We start from the raw sequence: 19465 nt of genomic DNA, 5'->3' as shown, positions 1-19465 counted from the left end.
GTATTCTTTTAAAAGGGGCTATGGAGAAAGAAATATAAATGCATATTCTTGACTATATGTGAAGTGCTTGAAGAACAGTTCCTTAAGAAATACTGGTTTAGCTAGGCAAGTTCCAGGTCATTGAGGTTTCCCTTTAATAAACTATAGACTGTCCCTTTTAAAAAAAATAGCATTAAATGAAGTGAATAGACAGACACCTTCTCTGCCTTAATGACTTATTGCCAGTCAGATTCTTTTATTAAATTCAAAGTGATATTCTTGACCGTGAAGTAGGGTTGTTCCCAACTTGAAATTACTTTTCTTTGAGTTTTTGTTCCAATGTAGAACAATTTTATTTATTTTTTTTTAATTTTGGAATTTTCTACAATTTCCAAATTTCCTGTGGAGAGTCTAAATTTTTGTTTAAAAAAATAAGAGTCTGTTTCTACATATTCTGAATGAAATTGATGTGGCTCTCCGAGCTACTCAGCTGGAAACCTTAGAGCCTAGCTCTAGTCAAAGTTTCCAGGGTTGCCAGGTTTACTCTTGTGCAACAGGGAACCCAAAGTGTTGAGAGCCCTAGTTTGAGACCCTTTGGAAACTTGGTCCAGAGATCTTTATGATTGTCATCCTTCTCTCCTCTCAGCTGCCTCATCTCATGGTTGCCTGCTTGTCTCAGACACTTCATTATGGCTTTGTTCAGCTGTCACCTTACTCTTTTAGTACCTCCTCTGGACAGGGGTACCAAAGAAATATTAAAGATGCTGCCTTTTTTGTTCTTTAAATCAAAACTGAAGACTAACTTATTTTCACTTGATACTATGGCATTATGTACTACATTTCTTTAATGACTACTTTTATTGTAAAGTATATTGATGTTATGGTACAGAGTATGTCAGAGTTGCTCTTTTCTTTACATATAAGTTGCCGGTATATGTGGATATATTGCTGGAAAGATTTCTTACATGTCGGCCTGCCAGGAGAAATTTAAGAGACTGGAGAATTCCCCAATAGGAGAAAGTATACGACAAGGGCACAGACCTCTTCCACATGAGTAAGACTTCAATTCTTTCATTTTCTTTCTTTAAGTTCTTAAACTTTTTTTTTCTTGTAAGAAGTTCATAAAAAGATCAGGGCTGTATTTGCAACTTGCAGTGATCTTGAGAGCTGAATTTTTCCTTCCCTTCCAGCAACTTGTTACCTCCAGGAAACTCATTCTTTGTGAAGTCACAAAGCAGCGGCATCAACTAAAAATTATAGTTTGAGCTCTGTTATGTACAACTGAGTATTTTGTGGAGTCAAGCAAAGCATGTTTTTGTAAGCAGAAATGTACTAGAGTGTACACTAAGGCTTTGCTTTCCTGTGGGATTTACTCACAATAATGTTACACAAGTTTTCTCTTGATAGTTTAGAAGACAACTAAAATAAAATAGCTTCACTTGTTGGAAATTTTCCAGTAGTTTAGTTTGACTGATGGTGAAGTAGAAAGAGGGCAGAAATAATAATAAAAGGAAAGAGATCAGTAAACAATATTAGCTGAGGAAGAAGCATGGTGGACAAACTTATTACTTTCCTTTGTTCACAACTTTAAAATCTATAATAGCGGAGAAGCATGACACCATTATGCTGTCTTTATGAAAAACTCATCAAGTTCTTTAAAATATTTCCTGTTTTGTTTCAGAAATGTTTTTCCACTTGATATGGTTTTTAATAACATTAGTTTTGTAATCTCTGACCTATATACATCTTTATATTAGTTTATATAATTCACTGCTCAAACAATGTTATTTGGATAGCAGTGAGCAGTAGTCCAGTTTATGTAATGGTTACTGTTACACAGACAGACATATTTTTAAAAACCTTTTAACAAGGACTTGATTAATCTCTTAACTGCTTTCCAAACTGGGATTTTTGAAAGCTTTGTGTGCTGAACATGTTTTTATACTGAAAGAATTGAACTTACTGCACTAAATTTGATTGTATTGGATAACATCACCCTAAATACTTAGTTCCCTTTAAACTCCATGTTCTAATCTCAGTTGTTTTGGGGGTGATCATTCAAAACTAAATCTTTTACAAGTAAGAAATTATAGTGGCTCATATCTTTGTCAAGAGTTGAAGAATTGAAACTGTAAAAACTTGTTTAAATGAACAAAAGATTAGGTGTCTTGATGATGTAGTAGGTTAATAACTCATCCTTTTGCTTCCATAAGATGGGTTTAAATTGTTTTAGGTTATGAATGAGAATGTTGTGGCTCTGTCTGATAAACAGTAATTAGGAGTAATTTGTCCAAACTGCAATATTGTCCACATATACTGCCCTGCTTTAAAGGCAGTGATCTCAATCATTTCACTTTCATGCTAACTAAATTCATACAAAACAAATGGCTTTAAAAACATTTTGGTTTGCAATTAGCAAGACCTAGGCAAATAAAGGATTTTTATTCTTTTAAAATTGTCCTTTATATGCCACTGTACACTCATAGATGAGGCAAGACAAATGCAACCACCTCTGGGCATAGAATGCATTGTAAAGGGAGAAATAACAAGATAATTCAAGATATTGCCAATGTGGAACTGAACAGGATAGAACTGATGAGAAATTATGTCAAGTAAAAATTACATAAAGAACCACCAGAACCCAGAGAGAACAAATGCACAGCATTGATTAATCTGTTTAAGAGATGGGGCAAAACAAGCAGATATAGCTGATATATTAAAAAAAAGAGAAGAATGCATAATATGAGTTTATACAGGTGGCTTACTTTATTAAAAATCGCTTTCAGAGAAGACAGGAACCAACAAAGCTTACCTGTATTTGAAAATTTTACACAAGGGCTTGATGTTTCAGCAGTCAAGATTCGTTAGAATCGTGACTGTTTTTAAACGACAAACAGCATAAAGCTGTTAAGTGCAGACTGTAAATATGAAATAACAGCAAAAGAATGGGATGAGATAATACAGATAACTGTTGGCCCTAATACTAACAAAATAGTGCAAGTTTAATATTATTTAGTTTACAGAATGTATGTTTCTCCATTTCTGTATAATAAAATACATAATATTGCCCTAGATAGCTGTATGAAATTCAAATAGCCAGGCCCTCTTTCATGCACATAAAATGTGACTGCTGGATGGTAACCCCCCCCCCCCAAAACCCCAAAAACAAAACACACACAACTCCTCCCCCTCCCCCCAAATCCTTTGGAAAACTGTCCTGAAGGAAATAATAATAATAACAACTAGAGAGAGAACTTGAACAGGACTTAGACTTTGGGAGTTGGGCTGTTTGTAAAGATTCAATTTGTGAATAACAAAGCTACTCCTGTTTTAGTTGTTTAGAGTAAAAAAAAGAAAAGCAATCTTAAATTTGTTGTTTCAGGCAACACTTCCTATTGTAGATCACTGAAAAAAATTAATAATATATCTTATAATGGAAGATTTCTCAAAATTTGTGAGACAGTGCCAGCCAAATTCACAAAAATGGATTAAAGTAATAATATACCTTGCACAGGAAAACAATACTATAGAAACACTGAAATCATTGAGATGCTTTGATATAGGGTATGTCTATGCATCAAGCTGGAGGAGTAATTCCCAGTGTGAGGAGACATACTCATGCTGGCTCGCATCAAGCTCTAGTGCACTAAAAATAGATCATAGCCAGGGCAGCACAAGGGGGGTGAGGTGTGAGGGAGGCAGGGCGGGCTGGCTGCCTCCAGTACATTTCTAGCATCTGATGGGCATGCACTCAGCAGCTAGCTCCTTTTGCTGCTTACACTGCCGCACCTACGTTCTATTAGTTTGGTAACTCAAGTATGTCTCCTCAAACTGGGAATCCCACTCCCAGCTTGAAGTGCAGATTTACCCATAGACATCGTAATCTTATACCTATACGAGAGTCAAGAAGAATATATACACAGGATAACTGAATTACATCCCCGCCACCTTTTGCTTTCTTTTTTCTATTCTACTGAGACTCTTCCATGCCCCCTCATAAAACTTTCAGATTCTCCCCCCCCCCCCAAAAGTGAATATGAATGCTTAAATGCATATATACAAACCATGTTAAGGCGGTATTTAAAAAATGGGGGAAAAGGGAAAGTTTAAAATAACAATATATGGTCAATATAAAAGATGTTGCTTTATATTGTTAATTCTGTAATAAGATATATGTACCTATATGTGTAAAGACAATGTAACTGTAATGTCTTACTGTATTGTAAATGATCCAAAATATGAATAAATAAAGTCTCCTTCTTTCCCTTCTCCCGCAAAAAAGTGAGAGATGGGCAGCTGAGTAAATAATTCAGTTGTGTACAGGGCCATTAGAAGTATGGGCTTAAATTCTTCGCTATTCAGCGAAGCATGTAAGCATATACTTAAAACTAAAGATGTGCTTAAGTGCTGTGCGGAATCAGGCCTAAATTACTATAGTATACACATTTTTTTGCATGTAACCAATTGATATCATCTTTTAAAAAAAATGTTTTTAAACATCATTCCCCCTGTTAATTTTGTGCCGAAAAACTAATTCAGCAATTCCATATAAGAGGGAGGAACATAAGACTTCTGTTTCCTCAAGATAATTTTTGCCCCCAGGATAGCTACTGGGACTTTTTTTGGTATTGATCAGTCGTAGCAGCTTCTAATGAAGGGTTTTAAGTTGCATCTTGGCTTCTCAAACCACAGTTCTTCCCCCAAAAGGTTCAAAAATAGTAGCTACTGCTAGATTCTTATGTCACCACTAGCTTATGCAGGCACACCCTGTTTTATTTGTGTCTTATGTGTTTTGTCTGTGTCTGAATTGTCTTTGGGGGCAGGGATTGTGTCTTACAGTATTTATCTTGTAAAGTTCCAAGCCCATGTCTGGTACTCTATCTCTATTCTGTATTTTTTTTTCAGATATGACTCAAGTTTCTCATGTATGCTCCTTTTTTAAAGTGTGTATGTGTTAGGGAGAGGGACATATAGATCTTTTTGGACTGTGTAAGCAGAATCGATTACCTTTTTCTTTTAAAATCCGTTAATACTTAAAGTTTCAAAAAATTAATTGTATTAAAACCTTTAATCAAGGAAATTTTATTCCTCAACCCTTTGTGTCATGTGTTTTAATTAATTATTTCCAATCTTAATATCCAATTGTGTTATTTTTCCAGATATGCTGCTCAAAAATCAGAGTTTGCAAATTTGCCTTCTCAGTCTCCTTTTGGATCTTCTCCAACAGCTGAAGTCCCACTTTCTTCCAGCTATTCACATGAATATAGTTCAGCAGATCGGTCTGTCTCTAATTATGCACCAATTCCATTCAGTTCTTCTCTGAATGAATCCTCTCCTACTGGAATTACTGAACATAATGCCCCAGGTATGGCTTGTCTTAATAAAGTTTATAACTTCATAGTACATTAATTCTTGTCGCTGTCCTGGATGACTTTTGTCTTCAGAGGTGGGAAGAATGTGAAAGTAAAGCTGCTTTTGTCATGATGATAAATACGGTATGTCCCCTTAATTTGTTTGGATGTATACATTCTGTATATTCAAATTGCCTTATTTCAGCACCTGTCCAAATATACAGTATTTTGTAGATTGCAGTGGTTTTTGATACAGGAATGTATCGAAGTTCCAAAAAGAAAAGTATGTTGACACAAAGCACATCTATCTACAGTATGTTTCTGTTTTAACATTTGTCTCTTTAAAACCAATTTAACTTCTATATTTTTTTAAAAAGATAATTGCAAGTAAAAATTGTAATTTACAAAGGCCACTCCATTTGGAAAATTAAACAAACATAAATATATCTCCCATGTGAAGTTTGGTCCCTACAGATTTTCTTTTAATCTTTGCAGCTGAACAAAATGGCCAGGGGCAACAGGAACATAGGTGGGGGAGTTTTTCCTTTTTATATATAGCAAAAATTGTATTTTATTTATGTATGCAGCTATCTCTGATTTAGCTCTAGTCAGCTTTTGTTTAAATTTTAACACTTCTGTGTGGTGGAAGGGTAATTATCCCCTTCCATTTCTCTAATCATTTAACCGTCATGGATTTAATCACTGCATTATGTATTAGTCATTTACATTTGAAACCTATATATAAAATGAAGCTTTTTAAGTTGACATATTACTACCATCTGTAATGGGAATCAGTGAAAGTTTTCACTTCTTTGTTTCAGGATTACAGATTAACCATTCAAATTTTGTAAGGAAGTATTCTCACAGGTCTTTCCCATTGCAGACCTACAGGACTACTTTTGCTTGTAAAGTATAATTAAAATTGTCACCCATGTTTGGTACATACATTTATTTTGAGCATATGGGGAGGAGGGAAAGAGGGTGACATCTAAATCTGTCATTGCTAGGAAAATAAATTGAAGTTAAGGTCTCAGAAACCAAACAAAGGTGCTAATGGAAGAACTGCTGAAATGTCCAACATCAGTGGTCTACAGGGAGGGTTCAGGTTCTACATTACTAGTTTTTGTTGGGGGAAAAAAATGTTATTTGAAATTGAGAGGAATGATTCAGCCATTTAAATCCATCTAAAATCTTGACTAAGCTGTAGCTTCTTTTGTTTCCTACTAGCCTTTCTGTCTTATTGCCTTGCTGTTAGTTATATCATCTTAACTGTATAATGCCTTAATCCCATGCCAATGGAACAGGGTTTTTAAAATGTGATAGGTTTGTGTTTTTAACTTTTCAAAATCTGAATATAGGGTTCTATTTTCTCCTGCAACAACTGAGGACATCACTGAGCCTAAAATTTCCTGTAGCCTTCATGCTGCTTTAGGTGTTAATGATGTCTTGGACTGTTGCAGGGGGAAACACAAGATCATGAACTCAGGTCTTGGATGATACCTTAAAAAAAAAAAAAGATGATTTTCCATATATCTATATATATTAGATTTTTTAATTTAATTTTTTTTAACAATCTTTTCATTAATTTGACTCTAAAAGCCCCTTCACAAAACTAATTTTTACTAACAGATTTAGGGGCTGATATTTTAGACACATTCATAATCTTTATGGCTCCTTACACTGAAGCACTTGAAAACTGCAGTTTTAACAGAATCCAGGAGTTGCTGTCCCCATGTGTTCTGAATTTATACAATATTTGATAATGTGTGAAGGGGAAAAAAATCCCCAAATAAAGTATAGAAGTGATATTCAGAGGAGGAAATGTGTGCAGAAATGCATAAATGAATGCTTGCAAAAGTGAAATTGGAGCTGGCAATTTACACATAACTTCATGCATAGGTTGATTTTGATTTTTAACTGTTTTTAATTAACTGTGTTTATAAAACTGGACAGTAAGGAATAGCATGAAAGAATAATAAAATAAATATGTAATTAATCCAATATGGAGTTTTTCCAAATCCAGTTATCCCAATAAGTCTTAAACAACAACTCACCTATTGATAACAGCAGCATTTTAATGTATAAAACATCACATTCTATCACAAATCCTGATAACCTTTACCATTTAATGCAGATTGAGGTAGAGTGACCAGACAGCAAGTGTGAAAAATCGGGACAGGGGTTGGGGGGGGCGGGGGTAATAGGATCCTATATAAGAAAAAGACTCAAAAATCGGGACTGTCCCTATAAAATCAGGACATCTGGTCACTCTAGACTGAGGGTTTCTCCAGAAACGATTGCCTTTAATATACAGATAGACTGATGTCTTGCTCTGTTGGAGGACCTGCTGTACATGGTTTTGCTGTTTCTGGAAGGACTGCAAGCCTGTATGCAAATCATAAACTTAGCTGGATTTCTGAAAAGTAATTTATAAACTTTAAATCATTTTGGAATAAATTTGTCTTGTTATGCTTTTGTCAAGTGACCAAAACTTTGTCATCCACCAAATGTTAAACAGCTTAAATCTCTTTCTGGTAATTTAGCAATATCAGAATCAGAAAACATAAATTAGTTAGTGTCTTACAGTTCTCACATGTGGACAGAGACTGACAGTTTGTCTACCTCAAGCATAAATAAGAAAAAATCAATGAACCAAAAAATCAATCTTGATCTTAAACAAGGGTTTTACTTTTTTTATCTCCATTTCTGATTGTGATCTGATTTATAAATTTAGCTACTTTCTTGGGATTTACAAAGCTGACCATGTGTCATTCAAAATTAATAATAGTTCAGCCAAAAAAACTTGAAGAACAAAAAGAAAATGTAATCAGGCCCTAGAAGAACCATCACACCCTGAAATAGCGTTATCCCCTTTGCCTTATTAATTGTAACTCATAGTCCCAGATATGATCATTCACATAGTTGAAACCACCCCTGATAGTGTTTACTGCTCAGTTTCTTGGATGGGAGAAATCTTGCAGATTGTAACATCATTAATGGTTTATAAACCAAGATCAACAGTTTGTCACTTTGTCTAGACATCTTCCTCCTCCTCTGAGGTCATGAGTTGAAATCCTGGCCCTATTGAAGTCAATAGGAGTTTGCCACTGAAGTCAATGGAACCAGAATTTGACCCAAGGAATAAGTGAGCCCAAGCATTTGCATCAACTCATATGAAATTTGAGTCTTATTTCACAGAGTTCAACCTATTTATAATTTCTTTAATTTGATAATCTCCATAATAATTAAACTGAGGTTCTTCACTAGCCAACCTAGCAAAGTGACTCTAATAGTTGTAGAACAACTCACGATGTAAAAAAACCTCAAATTTGTGGTTCTTCCAAAAAAAAAAATTTGATGCATCTGATTTTCCGTTCACCAAAGGTTTCCTTTATTAATCACGACTATATATTATTTGAAATGCTCTGTCAGTAGTAGTAGCACCAAATCATGGTGCTTAAATAGATGAATATGTTCTTATTTCCTAAACATTACTGGACTAGACATTCTTACTTTTACTCAGGATCCCTCAAAGATATGACATTTTTAATATTATTGGGGGATGGTTAGGCTTTTTCTTGGATAAAATAAAAAAAAAGAAAACCTTTCTCCATCCTAAGAGCAATACATTTTTGACAGATTTAAAATGGAGGGGATGAATGAAAGCAAACCCACAAGCCTAATAGTGCTTAGATGCCATGGAGTTTGGGCACTTTATAAATACATAGGTGGCTGATCCATAACATCCTTTTCTCTTTAGACCAGTTTGATTTCCCCTTCTCCAAAGTCTTCATTTTTAAAAAGTTTGGCTGTGCTTGGAATGCACAGAATTCTCTTCTCTAGAGTCTGAAAATATGGAAAACTCTTGCTTTGGGTTGCGCAATCTGCTCAGACCAGACTGCTGTACCATACTGATGTACTCCCAACAGAGCAAAACATGTCTTTGCTGTCAGTCATGATCTAGGTGAACTGCTATCTGCTTGAAAAGCTGTTTGTGGTAGTGCTATGCATAAAAATTCTGCTTTATGCTCTTATTTGTGTGTCACTACTCCGTTTTTCCAGCACACAGCTACTTCATAACATTGGTGGCATCGGAGAATAAAATGAAAGTTTTCAGGAGGGATCCTTCTGAATGTATAGAGTGCTTTTACAATACTTTTAAAAAACTGAATTGCAATTTAGGATTGTGACTGTAATGTGTCCCATTTCAATCTAAATTGAGCTACAATTGATGGGCATGCTAAAAAAATGTTTGGTTAATTGCAGCTGTAATCAAGTGTAGTTGGATGTTGCTAATTCTCACTGGGTTTTTTTGTTTGTTTGTTTGTTTTAAAGAATCTGTTCCATTACTAGAAGAAAGTCCTAAAAGAAAAAGTGTCTCATATGAGGAGTTAAGGAATAGAAACAGAGAGACATATGAAGGAGCATTAACGCAAAAGGCAGAGACTCCAATCAAGTCTTCACAGGAGAGACCATTTAAAAAAGAAGGTAATTTGATGCTGAATTGCTGCAGTACATAGTGAACATGGATGCCAAAGTAGTGTTGAAAATGATTAGTCTTATGCTTAACTTTGTTTATCCTTTAGGGATTTCTTGAACAGTGTCTTGAGGGGGAAATGACAGAATTGTGTTTCTGACTTAGCTCACATTTGAACTGATTTCCTTTCTATGTATGGCTTATGTACATCATATAGTTTCATATTTCAAATTACTTCTTGTGTTGGAAAAAAAATTGATGTTTCGGGAGCAGATTATAATGACTGTACTAGAACAATCATGTTATCCATTTAGAAACAAATTGTGAAAAGCTTGATTAGTGCTTGACTGCCTAGGCCTTTAGGTGTGTGGCTACGCAACAAAGAAAAACCTGCAGCTGGCGTGTGCCAGCCAAATTAGGTTCACAGGGCTTGGGCTGTGGGACTGTTTCACTGCTGTGAAGACTTCGGGGCCTGGGCTCTAGGATCCTGAGAGGTAGGAGGGTCCCTGAGTCTGGCAGTCTACATAGCAATGAAACAGCCGTGCAGTCTGAACCCCACGAGCCTGAGTCAGCTAGCACTGGCCAGGCATGGGTGACTACTTGTATAGACATAGCCAAAGAAAGCACTTACTGCATCACAGCTCTTTAGCAAAGGTTCTAGAACTAAGGTTTCTGATTGAGTTTTTTAGCTTTTGAAAGGGTGTATGCTAAGTTAGCATTCTCTCAAAACAGACCACATACCTGTTTTTTAAAACGTATTTTATGAATTTGGGGATTTCTGTAGTGTAGAATTTTGAAGGACATGTCATTGTTTGCAGATGTTTACCGTTCTATGTTAAAATTTAAAGGAAGGAACTAGTACTTGGCACCAATCTTGAGATTTTTGTTTTCACACTGGAAAACAGAACTTTAGACAGTAAAACAAGAATGAAGTGGCATTCAGTCAGTATAAAGCTATCTTTGGGAACCACACTTATTTTGAATAAAAAAAATATTTTCCTGTTTAATGCACTGCAGGATCTGTCACTTCGAATCTTCAGGAATTATATTTAGGTCCCCATAAATTCTGCGTCACAATGGGACCAAATTCTGCAGTAGCAACCCTTTAATTTTGTTGCAATGTTAATTTATTCTATCTCTGTGAAATACTCTACATTCCCATACCACCCACCCTCATACAAACATATGCAGTTTTAGCCAATAGTTGAAAATATTAATTAACATAAAATTCTTGTGTGAACATTTGAAACAATGGTTATTTTCAAAGATAGAGTTTTTTCACTATTTTCTCCATGGGGCCTGTAATACGATTAACTCCCCCTTGTGGGAAAAGCTGTAGAGCAAATTTAGCTGCAGGCTGGTCCTAGCAGGGCAAGGAGATAAAATATTGAGCACCTGCCTGGATCAAAATGATGAATTTTGTGGCAGACACTCTGAATTATGTGGATTCTTGGGAAAAATGCTGACTCCCATGGCTGTAGAATTCATGATGCCATGATTGAGATGAATGAGGCAGTTCACTTTTCTTATCTATTGTTCCAGGTTGCCTATAGATTCAGGCAACTGACATTTCATCTGTGTGCACAGTTTCCTATTCAAGGTTTCCTCCACAGCCATAGAGACTAGAACCATATTTTCTTTAAATGAAAGCTCAAGTTCTGGAGCAGCACTTTGTGCCAAGGAGTAAACAGCAAAGTCTGTGGCTATGGAATTGCAGAATACAAAGGTTTAAAATTTTATTTATACTTTTTAATCTAGGATTTTTTTCCACTATGGAACAATTTTTAAACATAACAGGATCACAATAGATAGAATGTTATGTTATTTTATATTTATCTTCAGCTTTTGAAAATGGAACATGAGTAGTTCACTGAGCTTCCTACAAATAACTTGTAAATGTGGTTGCTTGCACTGTTTAAGGAAGTGGAGTAAAAACAAAACTAAAATAAATGTAAATATTTGCTGGATAATAAATGACACAGAAGTGCATGAAAGTCTGAAATTAATTTCAGGGAACTTACTGATGTCACTAACAGTGATGGTTCAATAGCAGAGCTCAGTGATTTTTCAGCCTGTTTGTTTACTACTTTTCTTTTGAAATGTTAGATAGTTTTATAATAATGAGTAAGAACATGAATTAAAATTTAGGGTTTGCCTGCTTTGGGTTTAACCTCTGTGCTCTTAGTGTGCCTGCGTAATGCCTGCTAAATTGCTGAGGAGTGGATGCTCTTCAGCAGCAGTCAAATGATGATAAGCAATAGGGATCTCCTACAGCAGTTTTGTGGGGATGGGAGCAGAATTCAGCACAAATCCTCAGAATTGAAATTATATTGAGAGGGTAGGAGGAACATCTACAACACCCTTCTCCTGTCCATGCCACCCTCAAACACCTCCAGTAGAGTCTTTTATTACTCTGTGCACCCACAGATAACCCTGAGGCAAGCCCCAGTGCCCATGAGAGCTTCTTTCCCTGGAGATACATCTCCTTTTTTTCTGGCCTTTACGTAAGAAAATGCACTGGTTTAACTAAAACTGATGGGGTTAAACCAGTGCAAAGAGCTCTGTAGACCCTCTTCCTTTGGTTTTAAGCCATGCATATTTCAGTTTAGCCTGTCAATTAGACATCAACTCAAACTGAAATAAACCTGGTTTAAACTGAAATAAGAGAGTCCACACAACCTTTTGCATGGATTTAACCAAATCTGTTTAAAATTGCACTTTTAAGATGAAGTCATTGCAACTTCCTCATGTAGATGTGCCACTGTCATTGTTGACCATACTACCATCCTCGTAGTCACTCAAGCCCATTACTTGGGTATCATCTTTGAATCCACCCTCTCGCTAACCCCAGACATTCAGGCTGAAGCCAAAGCTTGCTTCTTCCTTCTGTGTAATATTTCCAAGATCCAGTTCTCTGTGTGAACCACATAAACTCTCATCCTCTCTTGTCTTCTCTGACCACCTCCTCTCTGGCCTCCTGACATTCCCCTCTCTGTTAGAATCTTCAGCTAGTCTGACCATATTGCTCTCACTTACACACAATTTCTGACAGCCCAGATCCTCCTATTGGCTCTCACTTCTCTCTTGCATTAAATTCAAGCTTCCCCTCCCTTTAAGGTAGGGTGACCAGATGTCTCAATTTTATAGAGACAGTCCTGATTTTTGGGTCTTTTTCTTATACAGGCTCCTATTACCCCCCACCCCCTTCCTGATTTTTCACACTTGCTGTCTGGTCACCCTACTTTGAGGACCAGCACAACTCAGCACCTACTGACTATCTTAGGTACTTGTATTCTACAGTAATGGGGGCCTCACAATCATTAATGTACTTATCCTCTCAGCACCCTTGTGAGGTAGAAAAGTACTGTTAACCCCATTTTAGAGAGGGGGAACTGAGACACAGACCAAGTGACTGGTCCAAGGTCCCACAAAGTGTGTGGCAGATCAGGGAACCCAGCTCTCCAGAGTCATAACCATTGGTCCATCTTTCCTCTTTCTCTTTATATTTATTTTATTTTTGTATCTTATTGTAATCTAACTCTGTCCCCTGAGTGATACCAGGCTCTATCTCCTGTTTGTCCATGTCTCTCCCAAACAAGCACCTTTTCACTTTCTTCCACACTGCCCTCACTGGACTAATCCATAAAACCATTACCCTTCCCTCCTTCAGGTCTGTCTCCAAGACGCGCTTCTACATTGTAGGCAGCTGCCAACTGTTAATGGCTAGGTAGTTGGCCAGTGGGGATTACAGACGTCTCCTTTTTGTTTAAAAACAAATATAAATTAAATATATAACTAATTACCTTGTAGCCACCTAACTGTGCATATAACAAGACTATGCAACTACATATTTGTATCTGTTATTCTTTCACTGTTTCTTCCAATTGTTTGGTACACCCACTTGTTGCATCTTGTTTTAAATTAATTATAAACTCTGCAGGGTAGGGATTCATGTAATTGGTCCCTAACCTGACTGGGGCCTTTTAATACTGCTATAATAAAAACTAGTAATGCCATCTTTACCCCTTCCCTCATTTTAAAAATTACTAGACGCACACTGAAGTGTAACTGTCCCTAAACCTCACACTTTGAAATTGTGGTGAATGTGTTGTGTTTTCAAAGCACTATGTAAATTAAACTTATGTATTTAAACTATTTAGTTGTATGTGATATTCTTTTTCTTTTTTCTAGTTAAAGTAAACAAGTATGGAGATGCTTGGGAAGAGTGAGAACTGAATCTCTGCATGTACTGAAGGAAGTTATCGTCAATCAGCTTACTTCAGCTCCATCTATGTTGCTCATGAATATCTGCACACTTTGGTGTATTCTGCCAAACCGAAATATGTTATAAAGGAGACTAGATTTTATTTTTGACTTTCCAGAAGAGTGAAAAATTATGGATTATAGGCTTAACATTGTGTAGCTTTGCACCATTGGGGAACTAGACTATTGATGAGAACAGTGATTTTAAACAGTTTGATATTGTTTAGAAATAATGAAAAAGGAATAGCTCGCACTAATTTTATAAATTTGTAATGAGAGATGAGACACTGGCATATGTAAACAGACTAAGTCAGAGGTACTGGTGTTGAGAGGGAAAAAAAACAGTCTTTTCAGATTATTCAAGACTCCCATTAAAAGTCACTCAGTAAAACATACCCTCTTATTTTGTTTTTGTTCTGAAAGTAATGAGATGTAAAATCCCAGTGGTATTTACCCCCATCTAATTAGTAAGGTATTAAAATAGATTTTAATTTCTCCCATATTTTTGGGGACTTCAAAGTCAGATCTTATTAACCTGCAATAAATCTTTAGGACTAAACAGTAAAAATAGACAGTGATGAGGAACTAGCCAGGTACCAGAGTATATGTACACCTTTCACGCTCTTTAAAAACGTTTCAGAATAACGTGCACATTTTAGTGAGTTATCCTGACTCATCTACCACTGAGTGATTGTCCTGACAAGATCCAAGTTACCAGAAGCATAGAAAACGATTAAATGAAAGAAAAAGGAAACATTAAAAAAGCGTCTCTATTTAGGCATAGTGGGTAAGTGTATTAGTTACTTACATTTTGATGACTTGGGTTCAAATTCTGGCCTGGATTGATTTTGTGGTTTTATTCTTATTCCCATGTTTACACATGTCACAAAATCACCACACAGTTTGTCGCCACTTTCTGTCTCTTGAGAAGAGATCCCCTTGAGTAGAATATAGCATTAGTGTTTCTGTTCAGACTGAGATACATTGGCAGAGCTGTGCTGACACATTTTCCTAGTATCTGCTTTACCTCCCACATATCTGGATCAAAACAGTGCCACCAGTCTTTCTTTCATGAGCACTAGAATCTCATCTTCAAGCTGTGACCTTCAGCTGCTCTACTTATATTCTTAGCCTGTCAGCACTGTCCCTTTCTGGTTTGGTTAAAGGTGTGCTGAAACTGATCAATATCAACCCTAACTTAATGAGAGAAAAGAAGGAATTATATTACCAGACAAGAAAAATGCTCTTGAGGACCTCATTGATTCAATGGACCAACAACAGAGCAACATGACAGAAAGATTCACCAGGGTGGTGCAGAGTAAGCTGAAATGAGGATGACAAAAAATATAGAGAAGATGAGTTCTTAAAGAACCAGTGTTTAAGAACATCTGAATAACAGGTCTGTTTGCAGAGAAAGGAAATGCCAAATGACTTCTGACCGTAAGTGGATTACTGGCATCAGGTTATCTTGAGGCTAACTGTAAAAAAGACCCCAATTTACCTTGATGAGAGAAGGCTTTCAGGTCTGAAATGAGAGGTCCATGAAAGTACTAGAAGTCAGCAGGATTTGTACTGTTGTTGAATGACGGGGACAGTGCAGAATACTGAAAGTGGTCAGAAAAGTACTGTTATATGAGAAATTCATATAACGTTTTCTTGATTTCTCCTTGTTATACTCACCATACAAAAAAAGGAGACAATAACTTACTAAGCTGCAAACTAGTAACAGGAAGTTGTAACACTTATCTTTGCATAACTGATCTTTAAAGAGAGAAGGTACATTTTTCTGGCACTATGTTGAAGCAGACAATCTCTAAGTGAAGGAAGGACCCACGGAAAAGCCTCGAGGAATAAGTATGAGGGAAAATACCGATATTTTTCACTCCCTCACAATCCCTAAAGGAGGTAGTATTTTGGACAATCATCTTGCCAATAAAAATGTCTTGCTTTATTGTTTTTGTGAAATGTGGACTATATTAGACTTTTTTGGAACGTTTGTAAGAGTCTGGTGACTTTCTCTTTGTCTTTGCCTCAGAAATCTGAATTAATATTTGCTTGTACTGAAGGTTCTTAAAATTTCTCTTTGTGTATGTGTGTGTTTTATGTAGATGAATGTTTTCTACCCTTAGGGCTTGTCTACATGGGGAAATTTGCTGGTATAACCAGTATAACTCCCCATGGGGACGCTCAGATTCAAGAATGAGTGCGATTTTTCCAGTTTAATTTGTCACTTTGGAAGCAGTCTAAGCTAAACCTTAAGAAGGCGTTCTTATTCCAGAAGATGAGGGTTTACACAGGGAGTTATACTGGTATAACTGTACCATTGAATTTCCCTGAGTAGACAAAAGTCCTTCATAATGAGTTAGCACAATGAAAACATGGGGCTGCAGTCTGATCCTTCTTCCTTTCATCACTTCTCTCCATAAATCAGTGGACAGATGTTGCACTGCATGTGAGAATCCATTTGGACTATCATTAGAAATATTTTAATCTGCCTCACTATTTATTTGTAATTGTGTGCTTATCTTAGGTAGTATGATGATTGTGGACCATCTGGTGCAGAACAGCAGCTGATGGGAGATTATTTTACCCTTTTTCCGTTTAAATATTGAAAAAGGAAAAGTCATCTACTCCATTAATATTATACATTAATCTTGCATACTAAAGTGAGTGCTTTCTAAATACTGTAAGCAGTTTGTGTACTGATCTGAAGCCAAAGGTTTTGAAAATGAGATTGATATCTCACCCCAAAATAATTATTTTATGTATGCAAAAATCATTTTATATAATACTGTTAGAAGTATTTTCATTTTCTGTAGCCATGAAAATAAAGGGCATATCTCGTATGTGGGAAATACTATTTAAAATGCTGTTTTTATTAATAAGAACTAGCTATGTTAATATATGTGGCATAAACAAATATCAGAGAAAATTCAAAATTAAGTGTGGAGCTTGGTCTCTCAACCTTGCCTTTTTGTACCTAGTTATTGCTGTAAGTTGGGTATGTAAATACTCTTCCTCACTTTAGCACAACATGGTGGGTTGAGGTGGTTTTTTGTTGGTCTGTATCATGTCCTTAATGTACATAAATACCCGGGGTTTGTATGGTCATAACTTTTAACCTCAATGGTGGTTTGAAAAACAAAACCCTAGTATTCTATCAAAGCAGGGCCTTTTACCTTTTAGACAGTATGATTCTGCATAGTGAGTGTGAGATTGGCATGCAGGCAACTGGAAGGATGTTGTCACTGGCATTGCAGGAGGCATGAACTGGCCACATTACGGGTGTGAACTGGGCTATATTTTAAAATGGCCATAGTTACATACTGTGACCCAGCATCCCTTCATTTCTCTTAGCTTGGAATAGGAATAGCTGCAATTCGGGTTTGAGCCTATGGCCTGGTCTACACTAGGCGTTTAAACCGGTTTTAGGAGTGTAAAACCGATTTAACGCCACACCCGTCCACACTGAGAGGCCCTTTATATCGGTATAAAGGGCACTTTAAACCGGTTTCTGTACTCCTCCCTAACGAGAGGAGTAGCGCTAATATCGGTATTACCATATCGGATTAGGGTTAGTGTGGCCGCAGATCGACGGTATTGGCCTCCGGGCGGTATCCCACAGTGCACCACTGACCGCTCTGGACAGCAATCTGAACTCGGATGCAGTGGCCAGGTAGACAGGAAAAGCCCCGCGAACTTTTGAATATTTCCTGTTTGCCCATCGTGGAGCTCCGATCAGCACGTGTGGTGATGCAGTTAAAAATCAAAATAAAGAAAGAGCTCCCGCATGGACCATGCGGATGTGATCGCTGTAAGGGCAGGCAAATCTGTTCTATCAGCGCTCGGTTACAGAAGACGAAATTCAAAATCGTTTTAAAAAAATCTCCAGACAGATGCCATAGCAGGGACTCAGCGCACTGCTGCGTGACAAGTGTAACGGAAAGCCAAAGAATCAAATGGACGCTCATGGACTGGAGGACTCAAGCTATCCCACAGTTCCTGCAGTCTCTGAAAAGCGTTTGCATTCTTGGCTGAGCTCCAAATGCTTCTAGGGTCAAAAACAGTGTCCGCGGTGGGTCAGGGCATAGCTAGGCAATTTATGCACCCCCCCTCACCCACCCCCAGAAGTGAAAGGGAAAACAATCCTCTCTTGACTCTTTTACATGTCACCCTATCTTTACTGAATGCTGCAGATAGACGCGATGCTGCAGCACTCAACACCAACATCCTTGCTCCCCCCCACGCCATGGATGGCTGATGGTACAATATGACTGGTATCCATCCTCATCATCAGCCTATTGGCACATGGGGCAGTGCAAAAGGACTGGTAACCATGCCGACTAACATCGGTAAGGTCAATCAAGGGTGCCTGGTCCTAATTTTTTGTGGTAGATGGTACAGTATAGCTGATAACCATCGTCATCATAGCAACAGGGGGCTGAGCTCCATCAGCCCCCACCCTTCATGTGCCCCTGGACTAGCAGAGGGATGCTGGGCTCCTCTCCTCCACACTCCTTACTGTCCTGTCTGGACTATCATAGCAGCTGGAGGCTGCCTTCCACTCATATCTCACTAACAAGTCACTGTGTCTTATTCCTGCATTCTTTATTACTTCATCACACAAGTGGGGGGACAATGCTACGGTAGCCCAGGAAGACTGGGGGAAGAACGGAATCAACAGGTGGAGTTGTTGCAGGAGCACCCCCTGTGAATAGCATACAGCTCATAATTTCTGCAGGATCTGACACAGAGCAGCTGTGCTCTCTGGTTCTATGATACAGTGGTTCTCTAGTACACTTGCCCATATTCCAGGCAGGACTGATTCTATTTTTAGATACCAAAAAGGAGGGATTGACTCAGGGAGTCATTCCCAATTTTGGCTTTTGCGCCCCTGGCTGATCTCAGCCAGGGGCACTTATGACAGCAGCAAATGGTGCAGTGCAAAAGGACTGGTAGCCACGATCATCTTATTACCAATTTATGGTATGGTAGATGGTGCAATATGGCTGGTAACCATCTCTGCTATCATGCAAAAGCATGCTGCTGTGTAGCGCTGCTGAATCGCCTCTGTGAGCGGCATCTAGTACACATACGGTGACAGTCACAAAAGGCTAAACAGGCTCCATGATTGCCATGCTATGGCATCTGCCAGGGCAATCCAGGGAAAAAAGGCACGAAATGCTTGTCTGCCGTTGCTTTCCCAGCGGAAGGAGTGACTGATGACATTTACCCAGAACCACCCGCGACAATGATTTTTGCCCCATCAGGCACTGGGATTTCAACGCGGAAATTCCAAGGGGCGGGGGAGGCTGCGGGAACTATGGGATAGCTACAGAATAGCTACCCACAGTGCAATGCTCCAGAAATCGACGCTAGCCTTGGACCGTGGACG

At 37.7% G+C, this 19465-nt stretch overlaps 1 protein-coding gene across 4 annotated transcripts in view; it reads left to right on the top strand.

The window, feature by feature from the left end:
• Positions 1 to 16150, top strand: part of OCIAD1 (OCIA domain containing 1) — a 29220-nt gene extending 13070 nt beyond the window's left edge. For all 4 annotated transcript variants that reach the window (XM_045018322.1, XM_045018323.1, XM_045018325.1 and 1 more), the window contains 4 exons: positions 904 to 1033; positions 5139 to 5344; positions 9666 to 9818; positions 13999 to 16150. In XM_045018322.1, the coding sequence (XP_044874257.1) occupies positions 904 to 1033; positions 5139 to 5344; positions 9666 to 9818; positions 13999 to 14036 (527 nt within the window). In that variant the 3' untranslated portion in view covers positions 14037 to 16150. The remainder of the gene's footprint in view (positions 1 to 903; positions 1034 to 5138; positions 5345 to 9665; positions 9819 to 13998) is intronic.
• Positions 16151 to 19465: the final 3315 nt, after the last annotated feature.

The sequence above is a fragment of the Mauremys mutica genome, chromosome 5, assembly GCF_020497125.1.
Source record: "Mauremys mutica isolate MM-2020 ecotype Southern chromosome 5, ASM2049712v1, whole genome shotgun sequence".
In the NCBI taxonomy this organism is placed as follows: domain Eukaryota; kingdom Metazoa; phylum Chordata; order Testudines; family Geoemydidae; genus Mauremys; species Mauremys mutica.
Note: the sequence above shows the minus strand (reverse complement) of the source record. Positions and strands in the feature narration are given on the sequence as shown.